This window comes from Pezoporus wallicus, unplaced genomic scaffold (assembly GCF_028554395.1).
Source record: "Pezoporus wallicus isolate ANWC-B61680 ecotype Strahan unplaced genomic scaffold, APGP_CSIRO_Pwel_v1 contig_3365, whole genome shotgun sequence".
NCBI lineage: Eukaryota > Metazoa > Chordata > Aves > Psittaciformes > Psittacidae > Pezoporus > Pezoporus wallicus.
Genome location: NW_026640883.1, coordinates 2,081,624 through 2,100,802, shown reverse-complemented (window position 1 = coordinate 2,100,802; position 19,179 = coordinate 2,081,624). Strand labels below are relative to the sequence as shown.

At 37.5% G+C, this 19,179-nt stretch overlaps 1 protein-coding gene across 2 annotated transcripts in view; it reads left to right on the top strand.

The window, feature by feature from the left end:
• The window catches only part of CFAP43 (cilia and flagella associated protein 43), a 48,025-nt gene that overhangs the window by 24,678 nt on the left and 4,168 nt on the right, over positions 1–19,179 (top strand). For both annotated transcript variants that reach the window (XM_057421015.1, XM_057421016.1), the window contains exons 17-36: positions 250–380; positions 1,083–1,248; positions 2,325–2,438; positions 4,034–4,111; positions 4,235–4,360; positions 4,772–4,876; positions 5,490–5,606; positions 6,995–7,153; positions 8,874–9,080; positions 10,420–10,509; positions 11,281–11,358; positions 11,781–11,906; positions 12,436–12,555; positions 12,639–12,746; positions 14,301–14,387; positions 14,681–14,769; positions 15,156–15,363; positions 16,093–16,205; positions 16,990–17,146; positions 18,958–19,122. In XM_057421015.1, the coding sequence (XP_057276998.1) occupies positions 250–380; positions 1,083–1,248; positions 2,325–2,438; positions 4,034–4,111; positions 4,235–4,360; positions 4,772–4,876; positions 5,490–5,606; positions 6,995–7,153; positions 8,874–9,080; positions 10,420–10,509; positions 11,281–11,358; positions 11,781–11,906; positions 12,436–12,555; positions 12,639–12,746; positions 14,301–14,387; positions 14,681–14,769; positions 15,156–15,363; positions 16,093–16,205; positions 16,990–17,146; positions 18,958–19,122 (2,544 nt within the window). The remainder of the gene's footprint in view (positions 1–249; positions 381–1,082; positions 1,249–2,324; positions 2,439–4,033; positions 4,112–4,234; positions 4,361–4,771; positions 4,877–5,489; positions 5,607–6,994; positions 7,154–8,873; positions 9,081–10,419; positions 10,510–11,280; positions 11,359–11,780; positions 11,907–12,435; positions 12,556–12,638; positions 12,747–14,300; positions 14,388–14,680; positions 14,770–15,155; positions 15,364–16,092; positions 16,206–16,989; positions 17,147–18,957; positions 19,123–19,179) is intronic.

Here is a 19,179-nt window from a genome sequence, read left to right as displayed (position 1 = left end):
TGAATATGTATACGATCATACAAACTGATTTCTTCTTCAATATATCTTAGGGCAGATAATTTTATTACTCTTATTTATATTCTGCAACATAAGTATACTATGAACTTGTGCCATCTGTAGTCAGACTTTTAAAACTCATAAATCCTAGTCTTTTATGTACTTTGGATTGACTTTTATCTAAAAGCCAAGAAGTGTAATTTACGGACTAGAAAAACATGTTTGCTGACACTGCTTCTATGATTTTTCCAGGATATACTTGCTCAAAAGCATTGTCACTCACATCAAGGAGGGGGAATCAGATCCGTGGTATTTTCACTGGATGGCAAATTCATCCTCGTTAATGGCAAAAGTGATGGTGCCCTGGTGTGTCTGAAATGGAAGTACGTATAAAGTGGCAGACCAATATTGCTGTAAATTCTTGACATCCTGACAGACTAATTTTTATATCTATTAGTGAATCTAGACTTCCCATTTATTAGTCTGAAAGTAAGGAGAAGAATTGGCTAGATATAAAATCACTCATCTTTAGAGGCTGTGTACCTAGCTCATGAGAAGTCTAGTACTTTGGGTATGGTTGCAATACAAGATAAACAAGTGTCTTAGTGTTACCCATAGTGAGTTTCTTACCATTCTCAAATAAACCACCTGGAAGGGGTTCTCTGGGAATGTAAGGGGTGTAATCTCATGAGATACTATTTTAACTCAGTTATTAGGAGACATCACAGCTTTAATGGGAATTCAACTTTGGCTATAGAGAACTCAGCAGACATCAGGAGTAAGAGACACTTGAAACTATAGCTTTTCTGTAATATATATGTTACAGAAATATATAACAATTGTTCAGGTAGATGCCTCTGCCAGAGCAATATTTCTAAGATGGGTAATCCATCTTTTAGAATTTATAATTCTGTGGAAACTTAATTTACTCAAACAATACTGAATCATATGGAAAAATATTGACTAGACATTTTTAAACAGCTTAATAATAATTGTGTTATAAAGATAACAACTAAAAATATTTAATACTTTGTTTGTTATCCATAATACATATACAATACATCAGTTCCCTTTCTGTTCACTAGGAAGTTAAAGAAAACTGAAGTTAAGGAAGCTTCTTCTTACTGGAAATCTCTTCTGGCTATACTGAGCAAGTCTACTTCAAATGAAAATGCTTTTTTAAAATCTATGGCAGAATGGCAGTTTGACCCAGAATCCAAATTAGTATCACTTCCAGAAGAGAAAGTTAAGGTATTTTCTTTATTGTTAAGGGGGGAAAAAGTTTGATCATTATCCTTAAATTACACATGATAAAACTGTCCTCCAAAGAAACTCTGATCCTTTCGTAAAAGTAAAAGAATACCCCTGAGGACAGGTTGAATATGCTTAATTATTAATTTGTAGAATACTATTATCAAGGAAATGGAATAGTTATGTGAGGATGACATTCAGATCATCAATTTCACTTAGTTTCTTCAGCCACAGAAAACTCAGTGAAAGTCAGTTTCTCCTCATATGAAATTATGTGTCATTCCCAGTGTGATGTTACTACTATACATTGTGTGTTACTAGTCATATTTTTCTGCTGGAATCAGGCAAAGCAGTGATTACAGAGATTGGTGCAGTCAGCCTGTTTCAGTCGTCAATTCATAGAATCATAGAATAGTTAGGGTTGGAAAGAACCTTAAGATCATCTAGTTCCAACCCCCCTGCCATGGGCAGGGAAACCTCACACTAAACCTGTCCAACCTGGCCTTGAACACCACCAGGGATGGAGCATTCACAACTTCCCTGGGCAACCCATTCCAGTGCCTCACCACCCTCACAGTAAAGAACTTCTTCCTTATATCCAATCTAAACTTCCCCTGTTTAAGTTTGAACCCGTTACCCCTTGTCCTATCGCTACAGTCCCTAATGAAGAGTCCATCCCCAGCATCCTTATAGGCTGCAAGGCTGCTATGAGGTCTCCACACAGGCTTCTCCAGGCTGAACAGCCTCAATTTTCTCAGCCTATCTTCAAGAGGGAGGTGCTCCAGTCCCCTGATCATCCTCGTGGCCCTTCTCTGGACTTGTTCCAGCAGTTCCATGTGCTTTTTATGTAGAGGATACCAGAACTGCACACAATACTCCAAGTGAGGTCTCAAAAGGCTTCACGTTATATCAAGGCTTTGCAGGATCAAATCGGGGGACTGGTTAGGGAACAAAAATGTTGTAATGCTCTGGAATCTGGTGGTGGTGCTTTTAATGTGAGTCCATTTTTTATTTCATCTCTGTCTCTTTCATTCTCTCTAAGTATCTGAAATGGATGTTTATATCCTTAATTTCAGCAGGCACCACTTAAATCTTCCAATGTAGAGGTAACAGAAGAAGATGGAAACATCACCACTTTGTATTCATCTGGAGCCATTGACATGACATGGATAGGTCAGAAAATAAAGAAGGTACTTTCATAAAACAAGAATTAATCAAAACCAGAATTTTCAAGAGTCAGTAGTGATTTGCAGTGTCAAATTATATGCTGTAAAGAAATCTAGTTTCTAAAGCTTTTCTGACATTTGGACCTCTCTTTAAGGCATTGCAATCTAGACTTTTAGAAATTCTAGCTCAAGGTTATAAATGCATCAGTGAAAGTAGGTAGCACAATAGGAGCTCTGAACAAAAAAAGAAAAGTCAGAGAAATCAGTTCCTTTAGAAACTTGTTAAAACTTTCTTCTTCTAAATGTCAAAAAATTGCATGGAATATTATTACCAGAAACCAAGCAGCGTTCTCTTCTTCCCAAGGGCCAGAATAACAAATTCTACTGCACTGATAAATCAATACTCAACAATATGACATTAATTACAGAACCCCTGAGGTTTATTTCAGGTTAAGGCTGAGGTATGTTATGTAACCAATTTTTTTATAAGTAAAAGTGCATCAAAGATTTACAGAGAGGGGATTTAGCACTTTGTGAGCCTGGAAACTGCTATGTTACTGCTAGTATAGATTTCTTTTTTCCCCAGAAATGTGAATTTAGGAATGCTAGGAGTTCTTTCTGATATGAGCCAGAGCTGTGTATTTTTGTGCAGCTTTTGAGGTTCAGTGATAGGACAAAGCAAAATATCATTGCTTTCTGAGTGATTCCAAGAGTGACTTTCCAAATTATGATGCAGTTTCCTAAGTGGCTCCGGTCAGTCTAAGACATACTGCTACTGAAAGTGGCATCTCCTTCATCACTCCCCCAGACATGTATTCCTGTTCCTGCTTTGATGCCGGTGCTCATGCTTTGGCATCTCTGCTGGGATTTTTTGACAAATCCATGTGACTGTGCATACACACGAGTACCACATGATTATTAGTATCAGGTAGGGATAGGTGATGAGAAGCAAAGGTTGAAGGCAGCAATATGGTTCTAGGTTGTTTTAAGATGCTCATTAATGTCCTAAGAGACTTGCATGTGACTGTTAGAGGATGGAGTGCATCTGAGGTCAGAAGGATACATCCCTTTCTTTCAATCAATAGCTATAATCTTACTTAAAGCTGTAAATTTATTTTAGAAAGCAAATTCCAGAAGTGCAGACTATTTGCAAAATTTTCCCCAAGAGATGAATTGTCAAGCTGTAGGGGCAAGAAACTTTCACTGCTTCCAGAATGAGTACCAGATGTTTTAGTTTACTTGTTTCTTTAAATATGCCACAGGAAATGCTTAGTTACAATGAAAAATCTGAGGAATACAAAACATTTAACAAATTCTAGCAGTAGGCTTTCTGCAGTTCAATGTTTATGTAATCATCACACTTGTAATTACTTCTTTCTTAAATTTTCTTTCCTTTATGCTATGTTGCTGTACAACCAATTTACAACGTGACCTGGTTGTATAATCTTCTTTCTCTTGAGCACTTCAAAGAATCATCCTATTGAATTAGGATTATGTCTGTTTCAGTTATTAATCCTTTGGAGTTTTGTTTTCTGTACAGATGTTCCTTTAGATTATTTACATATTTTTTTCTCTCTTGTCTATTTTTGTCTTTCAACAATATATTTGATGTATGTCAGGTTATGAAAGAAGAGACTCGGAGGTTTGGTAACCAGAAGAAAGAGCTGGAAATGGAAGTAGAAAAGCTGTGTGAAACTGTGAGTTTCTCACAAGGGTAATGGCTCAGCTTTCCAGTTTCCTTTACAAGTATCCTTCCTTTATGGCCTCTATTCACGTTCAAATTACTTTTTATTCCTTATACCTGTTTTTAAAAAAAACAGATTCAGAAAATGATGCTTGAAAATGAACAGGTGCCAGACACCGAGAAACTAGAGCCACAGGAGTTCAACCTGGATATAGAAGAACAGGAAAAAGCTCAAGCAGAGGCTGAACAAAAAGTGATTATGGTATGTTAGAATGGGGGGAGAACAGCTTAAAACTAGAAGTGAAAAGGAGAAGGAATGATTGAAGAGCAGAGGAAGATCTCAAAGTTGCTGTTTGCTGCTGAGGAGGAAAAGTTGAAAGTATTTGTAGCAGGTGAAGCTGCTGATGCGTTGCCAGTTGGAATAGGATCTATGCCAGAAACTGACACTGGCCTTGGGCACATCGCTTAAGCTCTAGAACGCTTTTCTGCGCATATAAAATGATGCCTTTTAGTAGTATGGAATATAGTTTTTGGAGAACATAGTTGCAATAGTCTAAGATAACAAAATCCTGGTAATTCATTTCATCTGTTAGGATTCATTCAATAACTCAGTAGAAATTGCCCATATCTTGTTATTTTGCACCACATCATGCTATTTTCTGTATCTTGAAAGACTAGGAAGGAGATTGAGATGGAGAATTTAGCCAACCGCTATGTGCAGGATGTCATCAAACGTGAGTGCTGGGATGCTATGTATATAAAAGGACGTGCAGTTAAGGTAACCTCTGCTTTCTAATTCATTTTCTGCAGTAGTTTCTTGATTCTGTAAGACAAAAATAAATAGAAGTATAACAGATTTCTGATTTATTGGCATGGGAAAAAACTTACTTCTCAGGGCTCATGCAAATCTTTTATTCAGTTCATTTTGTCTGAGCCTGGCTGATTTTACCTTCTAAGGTGGATAAGAGTGCTGGTAAGCAAATAAGCAACTTTTGAATTCCTTTGTGCCAGAGAATATCTTTATGCAGTGTTGCTAAAAGGAGAAGTAATGTTCTTTATCTGTGTGCAGTCAGTATGACTTCTGCTACACAAAACATAAAGGCAAAATTTAACCCTGATTTTGCCTATTTTAAACAGAGGGAGATTGGTCAAACTGATGATACTGGCTTATCTCAAGAGTGGTGAAAGAACAAGTCACTTAAAAAACCCAAACTCTTTCTAGTTGAATTCTGTGGATAAAGATTTTAAGAAGTCTTTATAACTATTCAGTATTCCGGTATTGAAAAATGAATTGATAGATGCTATCTGGAGGACTTTTTACCTTAGGATTTTTGTTTGGGGGTTTTCTTTGTTTAGTTGGTTTTTGGTTTGTTTGTTTTTAATTTGAACAGAGCTTCCATACGCCTCATGAAGTGAAGAATTATCCATTGAAGAAACGTAGTAAAGAAGAGCTGGAAACATTGGAGAAAGTTCTCAGGTTAAAGAAGGTTGAAACAGCTGATGTTAAGGTACAATTGCTTTGAAGTATTGCATAAAGGCATATTCAGGATGTTCTGAGTTGGCGTCTTTCCCCTTTTTCACATAGTTACATTTCTACAATCCATTTTCTTGCTGTAGAGATCATAAAAAAAATAAAATTAAAAAGATAAAATAAGATTAATCATAGAATCCCAGGTTGGAAAGCACCTCAAGGATCATCTGGTCAAATTTTTCTTGGCAAACACAGTCTAGACAAGATGGCCCAGCACCCTCTCCAGCTGGATCTTAAAAGTATTCAATATTGGGAAATTCACCACTTCCCGAGGAGATTATTCCAAAGGCTGATTGTTCTCATTGTGAAAAATTTTCCTCTAGCATCCAACCAGAATCTCCCCAGGAGAACCTTGTGCCCATTTTCCCTCATCTTTTCGTATGCCTCCTGTAAAAAAGGGAGTCTCTGTCTTCTTTGTAGACACCCTTTAAATACTAGACCATGCTGATGAGGTCTCCCCTGAGCTTTCTTTTCTCTAGGCTGAACAAACCCAGGTCTCTCAGCCTTTCCTCATTCAGGAGGCTTCCCAGTCCTTTGATCATCTTTGTGGCCCTTCTCTGGACCCTCTCCAGCCTGTCCACATCATTTTTGTATAGCAGGGACCAAAACTGAATGCAGTATTCCAGGGGTGGCTTGACAAGAACTGAGCAGAGTGGGACAGTAACTTCTCTGTCTCTGCTGGTGATACCCGTGTTGATCTCCTCAGCAAAGTAAATCCCAGCCTATGCCTCACTTTCAACAACCCTCACAGGAAGAAATGTTTTATTATGTTTAAGTTGGATGTCCTATATTTCTATGTATACCAATTTTCTCTCAGTCTGTCACTGAGTATCACCGAGAAGAGTCTGTCTCTGTTGTCCTTACTCCCCACCATTCGTTTTTTATATGCATTATTAAGATTCCCTCAAGACTTAATCTCCTTCTAGAGATTAAACAATTCCAGCTCTCTTGACCTGTCCTCACACGTTAGATGCTTCAAAGTCTTAATTGCATTTGTGGCGTATCACTGAATTTGCTCCAGTATGCCTATGTCTTCCTTTTAATGGCAAACATACAAGTGGACCAAATATTCTAGATATTAACCTTTCAACTTGTATTATTTTGATCTCTGAGCTTAATTGCAGAATCACAGAATGATAGAATAGTTAATGTTGGAAAGGACCTTAAGATCACCTAGTTCCAACCCTCCTGCCATGGGCAGAGACACCTCACACTAGACCATGTCACCAGAATATAACCTCTAGATTTTTTTTCCATACATTTGCCACTGAATCATGTACAAAATTAACAGTTACCATCTTTGTGATATTTATGTTCAGAAGAAAAGTCCTGAGACTGAGTATTATCTTCCTTGTATTATCTAAGGAAGAAGGAGAGAAGGCAGAAGTAATGGCTAATGATAGTGCATCTTGCTGCCTGATTGGAAGTCTGAGCTCTCAGTACGGTGGAGACACATCTATCCTGTACAGCCAATGGGACTTGCACACCAGGGAGCAAAAAGTCAACCAGATAGTATTATTGAAGGTGAGGTCTTCTTAAATTTGTATTACTGCAGTGACACTGTCTTGGTTCTCACAACAGTCACAGCCACTGTTAGATTTTGGGCACACAGACAGCTATACAATAGAGAGTCACGTAGGTCTCTGAGTTACTGAGATGAAAGCTGATAAATGCACACGGTGCAATAGAGCACCATGTGGATATGCCAGCTTGGGTCTGGAAGAAAAACATTTTAATGGAATTGGTTATCCAATTTGAGGGTATCTGCATTTGCCCACTGTGCTTGAAGAGTTTGTATAGCCAAAACTAGCTTGTACATCTCAGCATGCCCTGTGAAAATATGACCGCTTCCCTATTATTTGCTACCGAATGAAAGATCAACTGGATCCTCACACCATTTCCTTTCTCTCTGGTCTTAACCATCCCTTTATTTGGGGTCTTTAATGTTCCTGTTATTTATTATTCATTACTAGCAGACTCTCTTACTTTTCTTATCCCAGTTTATTAAGTAGAAAACATGCTACAGAATAGGCTTCTTACAACAATGATCTACAAGGGTATAAGTGGTTAAACTATTATAAAGCATTGCCTCCTCAGAGCTCTTTAAGGCTGTAAGTGGTAGCAAAGTTCAATAATTATGCATTTTTATACATAAAATCTAGTAGATAAGCTAGTGTTTAAAGTAAGTGGGAAGAAGCACAAGGAGCACTTACAGATGTGAGCTTGGATGTAGCAAGTTCTTTCTACTGTATGGCTTTAAAGATGTGTATTATATATCCAAGTGTAAACAGCTCTTCAGTGTTCCTGGCCAACACAGTGAGCTTGCTGGTAGCGATGTGGCTGAACAGACATTGAGCACAACCTTTTTTCTCCCAACAACATTGTACCTTACCTGCCAGCCTGCCTTATTGCATCCTAACTTATTATTATATTGGAAATAAATGAAATGTGTCCAACATGGACACAAATATTTATTATCATGTAAATTGCAAGCAGCAAAGCATCTCAAAACATGAAGTTTAAATGGAACTGAAATCCTTTTCATATTTCATTTTAGTAAATTGACACAGTAGGAGAGACACATGGTTTGCTCTCTTAATATTCTACTTTGCTGTGTTGAGATCAATTAACTAAAGGAAGAATTTATCCACTAAGAATATATACTTGTTAAAAGCATTTTAAGGTCTCAGGTGTTTTTAAATATTAGCTTTCAATTTTTAATGGGCACATTTTACTTACATATGTCAGACAGAAAAGCACATGAATGCATACTGAAACTGCAGGTTGCATCACTCAGAAATCAGGCATGTCCTTAACTCTGCCTCCCTGCACCTGTGATTTACAATCTATACATTTACAGGTCACATGTTTTTTTCTTTGAAGCCCCTTCTTCTTTCAGCTGATGAGTGCAAAAACCAGTAAATATAAGGAAGCTGAATTTTTTATCTAGTTTTGGCTGCAGTATGCTTCATTCAGAATCCTTGTCAAATGGTAAATACATAGAAAAAAAGGAATAAGATTTTCTAGGGGAAACAGAAAAAAACCCAAAACAGATAATCTGCTCACCTCTATTTAACAAATAGATTGAACTTGGCCCTTAGGATTTTCACCAAAGGGCTTTACCAGTTTATCCCCATCACACATTCAAATACACGTTTATGATTCTGATGGCTTCAGGGATTATGTGTAATTGTGGATGGGTGTGACCTGTCCAGCATTGCTGTTTCCTTTTTTGGTATTTCAGGACATCATTTACAACTTGAAAACTGCTTTTAATAAGGAATTTGACGAAGTTGCACGACAAAAGGAGCAGGACATAGCACGAGTGAAAGAAAGGAACCTGAGGATCCATGAAATCTTGGCACAACTTGAACTCCAAGTGGAAGTGTGGGAACCAGCTCTTACAGATGATGAGATGCCAGAGCGAGCACTCACTGTTCAGGATTCAGAGGTGTCTGAAAAATAAATCCTTCTCTTTCACCCACTCAAATACAGTTCTCTAACTCTTCTCATTTCCAGACATTGTGTCAGTACAGAGGTGCCTGTGTACTTAAAATCATCTGAGTCTTTTGCTTCCCTTTCCTTTTTAGGAGAAAACTCTTCATAAGTCAATCTGAAATGAATAAATGTATACAGTCGTACTTTATTGCTATTGAAAGTTTTTAATTGCCCATAGGTTAGGTAGAAATTCCCCCTGTTCTGGACAATAAGATTCAAACCAGGCTCACAGGGATTACTTCCATAGATAAGGGTTTCTCTGTTTTCTCTGAGCAACATTTTGAAACTAAGTAGTTTCAAACTAAGTATTTAGGTACTAAAGGATACTTAGTATTGTACTTCTAAATTAAATTGATAAATTATAAAGAAACACCGTATTTCTTAAACAATATAATTCACCGATTTCACTGCTCGTTCGATCAGACTCTCCTCACTTCTCTCTGCTCTCCCACCAGTCTGTGATATTCTGCTGTCAGAAAAGGTATGCACAAAACACAATTCATTCCAACAAAAATAAGGGTAGTTTGTATTTTAGCATTTTTAAATGTAGCTTTTGGAGCTCTTTAAAAGAACAATTTGCTTCTTGAGGAATATCATCGTAGAGCAGAGAAACAAAAAGCATTAAGGATTAGTATGACACCATTGTAGTGGTTCGATCCCAGCTGGCAACTAAGCACCACACAGCTGCTTGCTCGCTCCCTGGTGGGATGGGGAAAAGTAAAAATGAGAAAACTCATAGATTGAGATAAGAACAGTTTAAGAATTGAAATAAAATAAATTATAATAATAGTAATAATAACAACAGCAATAACACTAAATTGTAATGAAAAGGAAAACAGAGGAATAAAGCCCCAGAAAAAAAGTGATGCAAAGAAAAACAATTGCTCACCGCCAGCCAAACAATGCCCAGCCTGTTCCCAAGCTTTGGCCAACTTTCTCCCTAGTTTATATGCTGAGCAGGACATCATATGTATGGAATATCCCTTTGGCCAGTTTGGTTCAGCTGTCCTGGCTGCGTCCCCTCCCAGCTTCTTGTGCCTGTCCAGCCTCATCACTGGCAGGCAGCATGAGAAGCTGAAAGTCCTCGACTTTGTGTAAGCACTGCTCAGCAGCAGTTAAACATTGGTGTGTTATGAACATTATTCTCACTGCAAATCGAAAACGTAGCACTGTACCAGCTACTAGGAAGAAAAAAACTGAAACCAGGATGCCCACCTTTACAAGTGTTTAGTCCACATTTGATCATGTTTGAAGAAAAGAACCTCGATATAAATGCCATTTTCTTCCTTCAGATTAAAGCTGAAAAATACTTGACTCAAGAAGAGAAAGAGAAAGCAGAAATGCTGGCTAGGCTTGAAATGGAAAGACAACTTGCTGCTACGGTACTTTAAGTAGTATCCTTTTACTGAATAGCCCTTTGTCTCTGGTTAAGCTTATTTTGTTAATGCTGCACTGGAATATTCCAGTAAAGTATTATGGAAAAATAAATTTTGAATGGTAGGTAATGATGATGTGTGCCTTTTTCCTCTTATTATCTTTTACAATCACATAATCCTTTACTACATAGACCATCTGGGGGAAGAAAAGATTTAGTGTTAGGCTTGCAATTTTTAATGTGCTTAGTGGCAATTAAAAATACCGTATCAGGTGACTGGGAACTAGATACATTTCTAAATGCATGCTATTGCTCAGTCAAGAGCATTGTGCTTGATAGGTGTTTGCTGGCTGAGCAACCTCTGTTCTTCAGGGATCAGACTAGAAGATGACACCTCTGGCTTTAAAATACATCTGTGAAAAGCCTAAGATGGTTGTGGCCTCCAGAAAAGATGCACAGTAAGACACTAGCACTACAACTTCCTTCATCCTGGCCTGCCATCTTCCCAGGAGTAGTCTATGCCTTGGTATTCTTTCCAAACCTGCCAGAATGGCAGTTGCAGTAAGTTATTTAGTATATGAACATCTGACCACCAGAAAACACTCTGAGACTTTTAGCATATTTCACATGCATCACTGAAGAGCATTAAACTACCAGTGACACACAGAATAATTGTATGGGTGTTGTAGAAGTGCACTACCCTATTATCATTCCCAAAACTTCCAATGACTCTACTTCCTTTTTTTAGCCTAAAATACTTTTTTGTGGTTATTCCCAGGACAATGAGAGACTGCGTGCTCTTGATGACATGATGGGTGGAGTGCTAGAAGTCAAAAAGGAAGACATCTTGAAAATGGTGAGCTGTGTTTCTGCCATATCATTTGTGTAGCTTGTAGGCTTTTAAAGAAATGTGAAATACAACTAGCAAATATTTCCAACCTAACTGATGGAAGAAAGTCATAGAATTGTAGAATTGCATTATGCCTAGACAGACTCCATAAGAGTCCATACACTGGACTCAAAAGAGACCACAAGATTCTAGTGCATGCATATGATTTACCCATCAATGCCTGTCCCTATCACAGTAGAATAATGAAGGTATGTAATCTAGTATTACCATTACAGTAACATATATGTTATTTAGAGTTAAGGCTTCTACCTTACTTACTTACCACTAAGACATATCCTTCATTAAATTTGATATGTCGTAGAGTTTGTTAGTATGCTGATGGAGAACTTATATTGCTTTTGGAGCATTTTTGTCTTTAATATTTCCAGGATATTCCTCCACCTACTTTTATATCCAAACCTGAGTATGTTTGGACTGATGAAGAAAAGAAAGAATTTAGAGACTATGAGGAAAAAGTCAAGAAGCTGAATGAAGAAAAAAAAAATTACAGAATGGTAAATTAAAAGGAGAAAAGTTGTGGGTTTGTTCACAGTGCTCCTGACCAAAGCTTCTGATCTTTCTCAGGAGCTACTTCTAAAAATGAATACTAATAAATAAATGAACAAAGAATAAATGAAAAACAAAGATCACGTGGCATATTAAATAACTCCTATCTTAGACAGTAATATAAGTCAATCTCTACTTACACCAATTAATATGTACCAAAACTTGTGATATTTGACAAAAGGGAACTTTCCTTCACAAATGTACCAGTAGTCCAAAAATTAGGGTTTTTTTAAGGTTCCATTCCCAGATTTGCTGATTCCATACAAAAAGAATAGTTACATTTGTCCTTCAAAGTGGTATTTGTACAACATAACTTGGTAGCCTGGCAGCACACTCCTTCCAAACAAGTAAATTTTGGAACCTTTTGGCTGAAGAACAGAGTTCAAAATTGTGCATTCTCCAGCATCTGATATACTATATCAGAGATTATTTGTCCCTTCAGATGTAATATTGCTGCTTTTGTCCTTCCTTTCCCAGTCACTAGAAGATGAATTGGAGAAGCTTGAAGCTTCTATACAAGAAACAACACAGAATTTTGATGAGACTGTACGCAAACTCTCTGAAAAGAAAGTGAAATTAGAGATGGTCATCTATCAGGTATTGCAGAGAACATTCATTTTTCATCTATGCCTCTGTGCAGCAGGAATGTTAATTTATTTTTTATTACAATCATTTCACAGGAAGAACTCAAAATAGTCAATCTTGTTTATGCTCTAATGTTGGATGAAGAGTTGGCCACCAGAGAAACTGGACTTCATAATTTCCTTATGAAAAAGGAGAAAGAAAAAGTAAGTTGTCATTTGAAATGTTGTTCTTAGGAAAAGAGTAATATTTAAAATGTACTTTCTTGTGAAGACTGCTTTTTCCAAATCAAAATTTTGCCATAAATGATTTTCTGACAATTTACAGGGTGACTTTTTTTCTTTTTTTTCAACTGGTGCAGGTGACATCCGTTATAAATACATATGGTTTTGAATAGATCTTGGCTCATCTAGAGTACTTTGGTAAAGCTCCACACATTCAGAAGGGCATACTGCTATTTCTTTTATATATATAATATTTTTTAGTATACAATATCAAACTGAAAGCACCAATTGTGATGCTTTTATGACAGGAAGGTGCACAAAAGAATGTGTAACACCATTGCATTTTCCACTTAGTGTCTAATGTACACCAGGGCCACGCTGACTTGTTTGCCAGTGAGAGGTTGCGTATGAGTATCTGACCATGGATGCAGAACATACGATGGAGCACAGTGTTTATAGCCTTATTGACCAGTTCAACCTCCTGCAGAGTTTACCTATCCCTGTAAAACCATACATAAAAAAAGACTGGAGAGTACAAGTAGTAGATCTAGATTTCAGTGTGAGTGCTTACTGCCCACAGTAATAACTTTGAGTGACAGTTCCAATTCCTATGTTCTGCCAATACTTATGTGACTCAGGTGATTTAAGTGGTGGTAGTCTGCAGGTTGGTTCTGGTGCTTGGGACAATAAAGCCCATTTGCCTATTTGTTTTCATGGACCTGTCCCTGAGTCCACATTTGTGTGGACTATACTAAAATATATATATACATATATATATATACATACACACATATACTAATGCCTCCCCATGTCAGATCTACTCGACTTGTGCAGACGTCTGTGTCTGGAGCTGCAAGGAGCCCTTCGTATGTGAGCTACAGGAGAGGTTCCGAAGTATAGGCTGAACTACTTTTAAAAGTATCTGAGGCCAAATGTATACCAGCATACATTTTTCAAAACATATCTTTTTTGTTTTCCTTCCCTTTTTAAACATTCCAATTGGTATAACTTTTGGTCCATGCAAACTGTCAAATACATCAAAACGGTCTCCCCAGCAGAATATAAGCATTAAACAGCCTCAATAAAACAGATGAGCTTAGTATCCTGACATGTAGCAGAACTATGTCATAACAATGGGAAAACTGCACTCTAAAACGAAGAATGCTTTACTGGGAATTTTTGACTGGTCTTATTTGTGACAACATGAAAGGAAAAGGAAATCTCTATAAAAGTGTAAACAAGTAGGAACACACATTCTGAAGCTTAAAAAGAAGATTTATAAGCATTTGCATAAGATATTTCCTCCACGAAATTCTTACTTTCTTAAGCAGTGGACTAGTTTAATTTCTCACCTGCTCACTTTTTAGCAGTATTTACAAGTAACCCTCTGAAGAAGGCATTAAATTGATTGCAAAAATAGCTCAGAACGTTTTGCCTAGAAATAAGAAAGTGTCAGCTTCATCAGTATATATGAATGGCCATTCAGTGCTTCTGCTGGCTGAGTTTCATTCCTGAAATCTTTTGCTTTTGCTACAGGTCAAGACTGCAAGAACAATCCAGATGACAAAAAGTAAAATTGAGGCTTACATAGACGTCTATGAAAATGCCGTAGTTCAAGAGAAGGTGAGACTCAACAAACACGATGAGGTTCAGAAGTTAAAAAGTTAATGCTGTGTCTTGATACTGAGAGCATACTTCACTGTAAGCACAGGATGAGTTCTGGTCAATGTGCTGATCACTGAAATTAAGCTGTAAAGGAGAATATGTGCACAGAATTTATAAAATAGTCCAGATTTCTGTGATACTTGGGAGTACTTGGAAGAGCACCATATTCTGTATTTCTAAAATATGGGCAGGTGGATGCTCTTTTTAAAAATATCATTGTGGTAACAAGAAAGCTTTCTGTTTCCTCCTAGAATTTGGAATCTAGTTTTGCAAGGGAGTTTGCTGACGTACCTGCCCATTTGCTTGAGAAACTTCTCCAGCTTTACAGGCAGCGACCAAAGTAAGATCCCCCTTCATTCCATCCTTTTAAATACTAGCACTTTTTGTGAGGCAAGAATGAGAATGTTATTTATTTCAATAGTCTCAATTATTTTGATAATCAGACTGCCTGCTTTTTATTGGCTAGCTAACAATTGTTGATTTCCTATCATACTAACAGTTGCTATTTTGCATTGCCTTATTCTCCTCACGCAATCTATTTTAAATGCAATCTAAGTAATCATCAGGTCTCAAAAACATATATTCTTACCTTGTGTGAGATGTAGTATTACCTGTTTGCTCTTTGCAAGAGATTGGGAGTATAAAAAGTTCTTAGTTGTTTATGAGCTTTTTTTACGCTAGAGAAAATTAAAAGTAAAACCTGTATCTACTGTGTGTGTGCACTAGGACTCCAGTGAAAGAAACTGTCCTTGACACAGCTAACCCCTACGTGAAGTGTTTGGGCTCAGCTGGAGATAACAAAGATGCACTTACACTTTTAATGAAAGCCATGGATGAACTGGATAGTCCTGAGCACATGCCTGATGGCTTAGATCTGTCTATATGGGAAAATTTTTGTCTAGCTAGACGAAATAAAATGGAGAGTGAGGAGCTGGTATGTAAAATTCTTTATTTTGCCAGTACTCTACTTGATATTTCCAGGTCTTGAACTTTTTTTGAGCTCAAATGGTAGTGAAATAACACTGCAGGATACCTAAGCTACATTTGAGTATGAAAGTTTCTTCTGGACACAGAAGTTTTAGTTGTCCTTCAGAGGAAAAATCAGCATATTAATGTGGACAGACTTGATCAGAAATGATTGTGATCCTGATACGGTTTCATTTTCTTAAAAAAGATCATTTTCCTTTTCTCCATCTCTACCAAAATACTGTTAAGGTATTTGACTTCTATGATCTGTTGGAGTAATTCTCTCCCATTAGCTTACCTACATTTGCACCAATGCATTCCCAATTCTGTGTAGCTGGAAAAGTTCAAATTTAAAATAGTTCAGCTGGGTGTAGCTGGAAAGTTCTAATTTAAAAGCATAAAGGTGTAAATCTGAAATATCCAGAGACAGAGATAATGAAATTTCACTAAGAGAAAAAGAAATATTATTTCCCTTCATGTGAATAAACTATGCATAAATGAATAAATACTTTTCTGAGCAGAGTGTAAGGATTGTAACCTCTGTACCTCATGTGCTCTACTGGGATTCTCAAAATAGCAGGCTGCATATTTATACATACATATGTCTTCTTAAGAACTTGTCTTCTCTGTTCTTGAAGAGGCTTGCCCTGACATACAAGCTAAAAAAGTTCAGAATCTCATGGTGTTGCTTGCTTAGGTGAAATGGAAGTCCCAGACTCTGGCAGAGATGCAGGCCTTTCTCCAGAGAAGAGTAAATGACAGTGACATAATTGATTCAGAAATAGAAGCCATTTTCCAGGAACTCACTTGGTAATTTTTGTTTTTTTCCTGTGTTCAGCTACAATTTAATACTCCACCAAACCAGAACCAAAAGCTACAGAATTACACAGCCATGTCCTCTAACACTCTTTTATCTAGGATGATCTGAGACCTATAATATTTCTGAAATGAGGTGTAATTACAGTACATGTGAGCAGGTCACACCACTCTTAATCTACCTTCTTAGGTAACATCAGTAAGGATGGCACCATAGTCTTCAGTGCAAACTGACTGCCCAAACACTACATCAGAAAGTGAATCCCCAAAGCCTTCAAGGCCATATATATGCTAGCTAGCTCAGTTAAGTTTCACTCATGTGGGCCTAAGATACAGTGATCACTCCCAATTGCAATGTGCCACATGACACCCAATTTCACTGACCTGCTTTAGATCTGCAGTGTTTCCATGACATAATTTTCAGATTCATTCAGGAACAAACCCCAGGATAAATTATACAAGAAAATGGGTGCTGGCTGGAAGTCTCCTCCATTTCCTTTTCAATTGTTAAGATTTCTCTTCAGTAACAACACTTTCTCTCACAACATCTGCTAGAGTATGTTAAACTGAATCCAGTGATTGAAAACTTCATATGTAGAAATGAGATGCAAATTCTGTAGTCACTTTGGGAGAAAATAGAAATCAGGCTGTCAAAGAATAACCCCTAGATGAACATACCACTTACCAGCAATAAATATAAACATTTTGAGAATCATGGGAGGATTTATATATACCTGTTGAAAGCACTAGGCATTGTTTTTATTTTCTGCCATTTTAGGCTGCAAGAGGAGAAGATGAAACTTCAGTTGAATTTGACTATCCAGTTTTTGCTAAAACAAGGACAAGTAGAATTGGAAAACACAGAGATCCCAGAATACAGTGATGCCATTCTCATTAGTAAGAGCGTTATTGAAGAACTGAATCGCAATATCATGGTAATTTACATTATCCAAAGGAAATTTAAGCTTTTTAAACAAATGTATTGTCCTTCAGGGGCTCTGCTTTTTCTCCAGAAACATCTACTTCCAATTCATTACTACACACCAGTAGGCTGAATTGTAATCTAGAAGCTATTAAGAATTCTGTAATGTCTTTTATGATGTAAAGATTGCAATACAGACTGCTTTCTTGATGTTTGATCAATACAATTCAGATCAATGAAACAGCAACAGCCTTTAGACATGCCATCACTCACACACACATTGTAAATAGAAAATGCTAATATCTTGGGCACAAGTCCAAAAATTCCCTCAAGCCAAACTTACAGTCATGCTAAGTAGCATCTGAAGAGTAGCTTACATTAAGATTTAAAAAATTAATACACTTTTCTATCTAAGGTGAAATTGATGATCATACTTAAAATAGTTTTTCGTACTTTTCAAACTGGTGACCTGTGGGGATCCCTGGGAATCACTATTGGACCCAACACTGTTTAATATCTTCATAAGGGATCTGAAAGATGGGATCAAGTGTGCCCTGGCCAAGTTTGCCAATGACACTAAACTAGAAGTGGACACTTTGGAAGGGGGAGCCATCCTGGACAGGGTGGCAGAGTGGGCTACCAAGAACCTTATGAAGTTCAACAAGGACAAGTGTAATGTCTTGCACCTGAGAAAACACAATCCAAGAGTGCAGCACAGGCTGTGATCTACCTGGCTGGAGAGCAGCTCTGTGGAAAAGAACCTGGGGGTCCTGGTGGACAACAAGCTCAAGATGAGTGAACAGTATGCTGCTGCAGTGAAGAAAGCCAGCAGGATGCTGGGTTACATTAACAAGGGTATCAGCAGTGGAGATAGAGAAGTCATTAGACCACTCTGCTCAGCTCTTGTCAAGCCACCCCTGGAATACTGCATTCAGTTTTGGTCCCTGCTATACAAAAATGATGTGGACAGGCTGGAGAGGGTCCAGAGAAGGGCCACAAAGATGATCAAAGGACTGGGAAGCCTCCTGAATGAGGAAAGGCTGAGAGACCTGGGTTTGTTCAGCCTAGAGAAAAGAAAGCTCAGGGGAGACCTCATCAGCATGGTCTAGTATTTAAAGGGTGTCTACAAAGAAGACAGAGACTCCCTTTTTTACAGGAGGCATACGGAAAAGATGAGGGAAAATGGGCACAAGGTTCTCCTGGGGAGATTCTGGTTGGATGCTAGAGGAAAATTTTTCACAATGAGAACAATCAGCCTTTGGAATAATCTCCTCAATATTTCCCAATATTGAATACTTTTAAGATTCAGCTGGAGAGGGTGCTGGGCCATCTTGTCTAGACTGTGTTTGCACAGAAAAATTTGACCAGATGACTCTTGAGGTCCTTTCCAACCTGGGATTCTATGATTCTGTAATTCTAGGATACTCTCATTAAACATTCTTTTTTTAGGTGTTCTGGCTGTACAAAAATAGCTTCTTACTGCTACTACACAAAGCCTTCAGTAGCAACTGCAAAATACTTTATACAGACTAAGCTTATATTTTGTAGTGCTAAAATGACTTCACATTCTTATAGAAAGATGGAGGGAGAGCATAGTTCTAACTTCCTTCATCTCCCTTTATGATCCAAGGCTGTGCCACAGAGCATAAAAGGGTACAAAATTCCACAAAAGATAACCATCTGGAACAAAGTCTGGAAAAAGAGTGCAATATAGCATTTTTCCTTCCTAAAATTATAACTTTGGAAACTTGTCTATCTTGTTGCAAATAATAATTCCATAATCTGTAAAGTCTGTTAATTAAAAGATTAATCTATTTTTTTCAGGCTCAAGCAGAAAAAAAAATTGCTAGCATGGTGGAATATAAAGACTTCTCTAAAGGGATATTTCAGCTGGAATGGGAACACAGGAAAATGAGAATGCAGATAGAAGATCTGCAACAGAAAGCTCGCGATATTGTATCACTAATTATTTCCAAAGATCGCCAGCTAGTGAGTTACTTTCTCTAATTCATATTTTGACTGCAGAATATTTTGCTGCCTATACCT